Raw genomic sequence first — 5,653 nt, forward strand, 5'->3', positions numbered from 1 at the left:
CTGGGGGCTGGGGGCTGGGTCAGGCCCTGGAGCGCAGTCTGGGGGCTGGGGGCTGGGTCAGGCCCTGGAGCGCAGTCTGGGGGCTGGGGGCTGGGTCCGGCCCTGGGGCGCTGTCTGGGGCCTCTCCCTCTGCAGCAGGACTCTGTCGAAGCTGAGGATGGTCGTGTGCCCTGCCCCTCAGGGAGGTCCTCCCCACCGAGAGCTGGGAGCCGGGCTGGCTGGGCCTCTGCTGGAGCTGGAGTCCCTCCTCAGAGTGGCCTCAAATGCCACCATGAGCCGCGTGCTCCCCAGTTCAGCATGCCCCTCACTCAGGGCGGCAGGAAAGAGCCTGTGCAGTCACAGGTCACCCTGGCTAAACACGGACGAGGTGTCTGCAGGCCTGGGTCTGTGGGGAGGGAGCTCCAGGGCCGCACGTGGGTGAGACCAGGGGCAGCTGGCTCGGCCCTAGCTTCAGCCTGGGGCTCGCTCGAGGGCTGTCCGCCCAGGGGACGCCCTGGCCTGCCTCAGTGTGGGGAGGGGTGGCGCTAGGAGGCTGTGTCTGCCCTGAGCCAGAGCATTACAACGTGGTGGGGACCCCCAGAAGCCAGAACCAGAAACCAGAACAAGGCCTCAGGCGGAGCCACGGAGGCCGGGCGCCACTGCCTGCCAGTGAGAGCCCCCCAGAGTGGGGCTCGGGGCCTCAGGGTGCTCCCTTCCCCCGCCCCCCGGGGGATCTGGGTCCGCCATCCGCCTTCACTCTCAGGAGGAGAGTCAGTCAGTGTGAAGTCCCCGCTGGGGACGGGCCAAGGGGCCCCAGGGACAGCCCTGTACCTCCTCCTCCCCAGTGCACCACACGGAGAAAGGCCTGTCCCCCAATGTCCCAGGCAGAGGGCAGGTCAGAGCCCTGCAGCCCCCACCCAGGACTTGGAGCTGCCCCAGGCCCCCGGCCCCGGCCACTGATGCCCGGAGCATATCATCCCCTCTTGGCCGCTGGGAACACCACTGGCCGGCCGTGCAGGGCAGCCCCGGCAGCCGCGCATCCTGGGCTGGGGGACCCTGCGGGGCAGCGCCAGAGCGGGCAGCCGTGGGGCGCTGCAGGTGTCCGAGGTCAGGGCTGGAGGCGAGGACTTTCTCCCCCGCATAGCATGGGATGAGGCTGCCAGGCCGGAGGGAGAGGGTGGTCTGCAGGCCCAGCTGGGAGCGTGGAGACCCCTGGCTCTCCGCCTGGCCCTGCTGTGGCTGGCACTTACCTCTGGGGCTCCTGCCTTGGTGCTCATCCTGGTGCAGCCGCAGACTGTGGGCCCTCAGCTCTGTGCGGGCGGGCTCCACCTGCCTCCACTCTGTAACTGCTGCTTCCCCGTCTGGCCACTTCCTCTTTGCCCCGAGCACCTCCCTCTGTACCCCCCGCAGACATCTGGAGCCAGGGGAGCCAGCCTGGGGAGGGGGCCTGCAGACTCTCACCTGCAGAGAAAGCCTCCCCCCTCCCGGCCCCATCCCCCACGGCGGAGGCGCTCTCTGGTCACGGTCGTCAGGATCCATTAGGCTTAGCGCCGGCCACAGAGACCCACAGGGACCTGGCCTGAGTCATCGTTCACGTCCCTCTCACACTAACCAGGTTTAGGGGCTGGCCGTCCGGAGATGGTGTTGGCTCCATGGCCACCAGGAGCCGGTCCCTTTAGCTCTCATATCCTACTCCCTAGCATTGACCAGAGCCTCGTGGCCCCACAAGGCTGCTGGAGTTCAGCCATCACCTCCATGTCCTCGAAGCATAAGGGACATCCCAGAAGTCCCACAGGGGAAGAGTTAAATAGACAGATTCCCTACAGGATCGCAACACCAGTGCCACTGTTCACAAAACCAGTCACTCCTTGATATGAATGAGGTCATAGTTCTGGTTTCTCAGTCTGTTCAGGCTGCTGTAACAGGACGCTGGTAAACAGCACACATTTGCTCCTCACAGCTCCGGGGGCTGAGAGCACAAGGCCAAGGTGCCGTTGGGTAGGGTGTCCTGGCTCACTCTCCTTGCTGCGACCCCATTGGGGCAGGGGCGGGGCTCTCTGGGGCCCAATCGAATCTCAAGGGCTCCACCCTCCTGACCTAGCCGCCTCCTCCGAGCCCTGCCCTCCTCCTAACATCACCCCAAACCCAGCTTCCCGCGCCGCCCCTCTTCCCCGTGCGAGGCAGAAGCGGCGGGCTCACCTCGTAGGGATGGCATGGGGGCGCCGCGCGAGGCAGCCTTGGCTCCCCCCCACCCCCCGTCGGGGACGCTAGGTCTGTGACAGGAGAACGTGCCGCCTCGGTGCCCGCAAGCGGCCCAGGGCTGACTCTCCGGCGCCTCGCAGACGTCCGGTCTCTCAGCAGCTTGACCCACGCAGACGGCTGCGTTCTTGCTCCTGCCTTGGCTTGGCGGCTGGCTCCTGCGAGGAAGTGACAGGTCGGCCATGACCTCACAAGGCTGTCTCTTTTCTTCTGCTTCTTAATTTTATCATGTCCCCCACCCTCCATTTACTGAGCTATAACTGACATATGACGCTGTATCAGTGTCCGGGGTCAACACAACCACTGGTATTTCTGTATGCTGCAAAGTGACCACCGGGTCGGGTAACCGACTGCCACGCAGTCAGTGCTTTTCCTGAGAACTGACGGTGCTGCCCGCTACACCCCAGCACCCACCTGCCTGACCACGGCAGGCGTGTCCTGCGGCCCCTCACCCGGGCTGCTCCCCACCCCTGCCCCTGCAACTGCACCTGCATCTGTGAGCCCGGTGTTTTCAGGTTCCACCGTGGGAGCGACCCTACACTGTTTGTCCTTCCTGGACTCCCCTCAGGTCACGGGACTCCGGAGAGGCCCACCCAAGGTGTCACCGGTGGTGGGATTTCCTTCTTGTTTATGGCTGAGTAGTATTCTGTCACATATGTGAATATACACATCGGGGGTTTTTTTTAGGTGTATTTATTTATCTTGAGAAAAAGAGAGAGAAAAAGCAGGGGAGGGGCAGAGACAGAGGGAGAGAGAATCCCAAGCAGATTCTGTGCTGTCAGGGTGGAGCCTGACCCTGGGCTCGATCCCATGAACCATGAGATCATGATCTGAGCTGAAACCAAGAGTCTGACGCTCTGCTGACTGAGTCCCCCGGTGCCCCCCATCCCACATCTTCAGGCGTTTGTCGGCCGGTGGGCACGCGGGGTGGCACCGTGGGTGCGCGTCATGAATGGCGCTGCGCAGAACGTGGGGCCGAGGCTGCCCCGCGGCCCCGGTTTCACGTCCATCCCCAGGTTTCCTCCCGGGAGCCCGGTCTGGACTTGTATCTCTTTCCTCTTACACGGAAAGTGCCGGTTCCCAGCAACATTCCTGTGATTGTTTATTAGCTTCGGCGTGTCATATCTCTAACACAATGTCCGCCGAGCGATTCTAACATCACTGCGACTCCGGTCTGGGCTCTGCCCCGACGCATAACGCGCGTTTCTCTCCTGGAACCTGGTAATGGGGAGAGTCACGGAGTTTCTCGGGTTTCTCTCCTGGGAGAGCCCGGCTCGAGCCGCGATGCAGGGCACGCGAGGTCGGACGGATGGGCTGGCCCGTCCGTGCTCACGACTGTCACCCCTTAGGCTTCTTCCTCGTCCTGCGGTCTTCCTATTGAAAGATACCAGAGGCCTGGAATGAACTGGGGATGCACCCCCTCCTTCCTACATTTTGAAGTTTGTAAAAACAGGCTAAAATACTCCTTTTAATTCGCGGGGAGCATGGGAACCTATCTTTGATTTTTCACATCTTTGCGGGAAGATTGTCAACTATTAATTCGGTTTCTTTAGTGATTACAAGACCGGTCAGGCTTTCTGTGTCTCTGAGAATGACATTTGGCAAACGACATTTTTCTAGGAACGCGTCTCTGTTCGCTCCTGTGAGTCGTATGGACGAAAGTGTGACCCCCTCTTCCGCGCATGCGCCCGCTCCCACGGGGACACCCCCTCTCGTTCCGCAGACTGGCGTGTGTGTCTCCCGTCTTTTCTCCCCCTGGGGAGAGCTTGTCACAATTCTGGCTGTTTTAGTAATATTTTTCAAGAAATCCACTTTTATATTTTTTGTTTCTATTATGATTTCATTTCAATTCGTTCCTGTTTTTCACCTTTCTGCATCCATCCTCCCACTTCCTGTCATATATTATTATGTTTCTGCGGTTATTTTTCTGCCTTAAGCTGATTGGCTCTTTAATCTCCTGCTCTCTTTGCTGCTACAAGTGTTTAAGGGATCCATTTTCTGCAGAATTCTGCTTTTGCCGCACCCCACAATCCCTCACATGGCACCGCCAATATTTACTTCTGAGTGTTTTATTTTTTTTCTGTCGGTAATGAATGATCTGGAAATCTGGTTTAGGGGCACCTGGTTGGGTCAGTTGGCGGAGTGTGGGACTCTTGATCCCAGGGTTGTGAGTTCAAGCCCTACGTTGGGTGTAAAGATTATATAAAAATAAGGTTCTTTAAAAAGTTTTTTGGTTTAAGATTTCCAAGTGAATGTTGAAGCTACTTCTTCGTCAGTAATTCACAGCCTAATAGCGTCGGGGCTGGAAAACAAGGCCCATGTAGCGTTAGGTGGCCAACCTTGTGTGCTGCACGGGCTGTGAATGTGTTCTCGGGGAGCACGCAGCCTCTGCTGGGGGGGTCTGGGGTCTACATCCGTCTTTGTGGGGCTCGTGGATGCGCTGTTCAAATAGTACCGGTCATTCACTAATATTCCGTCTCCCTGGCGCGGGGTCATGGAGATTCCCACGTGGACTCTTGCTTCCTGCCCTGAAGGCTGTACTTCAGGTACCTCTTTATGTCCCGACTGACCACCTGTCACTATGCACTGTTCTCACTTCCTGAATAACAGCTCCTGTCTTAAAATCTATGTTGTCTGATTTTATTTATTTACTTATTTTTAATGTTTTATTTATTTTTGAGAGAGAGAGACAGTGTGAGCAGGGAGGGTCAGAGAGAGAGGGAGACACAGAATCCGAAAACAGGCTCCAGGCTCTGAGCTGTTAGCACAGAGCCCGATGCTGGGCTCGAACCCATGAATCGTGAAATCATGACCTGAGCCCAAGCGGAGGCTCAACCAACTGAGCCGCCCAGGCGCCCCTATCTGATTTTAATTTAACCCACGGGGTTGAGCTCATGAGGGAGGGTGGGCGGGGCCTGTGAGTTGGGCGGAGCCAGTCCCCCTGGGCCGGTGGGGCGGGCGGGGCCTGTGTGGTGGGCGGGGTCAGCCCCGCTGAGCAGGTGGGGGTGGGCGGGGCCGGTTCCCCTAGGCCTCATTTTCTGGCGTCTTCACACCTTCCCCCCCAGTACGCCCGCCTCCCTCAGCTGTTTGCTTTGAAGGCAGCTTTGAAGGCCGTCCCTTTGTCTTTGGTCTTCTGTCCCCTTAGACTGGTTCTCATCAGGCCACCTGGGGGCTTGGGCCTCTGAAGGTGGAGGATCTGACCCTGTGATCACCTCTGGAACGTTCTCGGCCATTGCCTGTTTTCTGTGCCCTCCCACCGCGGACCTCGGGGTACGTGTGTGCTGAGCCGTGACGCCCCGCCTCCCGCCGGCTGCGCGCGCCCCCCACGCGCCCAGCTTCCCCGCGGCCGCCGGCGGCTCGGCCTCCCTCGGGCCTCCATCTCTCCGCAGCTTCCCCGCCCGCGCGGGCCTCTCCC

At 59.8% G+C, this 5,653-nt stretch overlaps 1 protein-coding gene across 1 annotated transcript in view; it reads right to left on the minus strand.

Moving 5' to 3' along the window:
* The window catches only part of PLD4 (phospholipase D family member 4), an 8,844-nt gene extending 7,368 nt beyond the window's left edge, over positions 1-1,476 (minus strand). The window contains exon 1 of the mRNA XM_029952531.1: positions 1,230-1,476. Within this exon, the coding sequence (XP_029808391.1) occupies positions 1,230-1,256 (27 nt within the window). The 5' untranslated portion in view covers positions 1,257-1,476. The remainder of the gene's footprint in view (positions 1-1,229) is intronic.
* Between the last annotated feature and the right edge of the window lie 4,177 nt (positions 1,477-5,653).

The sequence above is a fragment of the Suricata suricatta genome, chromosome 9, assembly GCF_006229205.1.
Source record: "Suricata suricatta isolate VVHF042 chromosome 9, meerkat_22Aug2017_6uvM2_HiC, whole genome shotgun sequence".
NCBI classification, from domain to species: Eukaryota; Metazoa; Chordata; class Mammalia; order Carnivora; family Herpestidae; genus Suricata; species Suricata suricatta.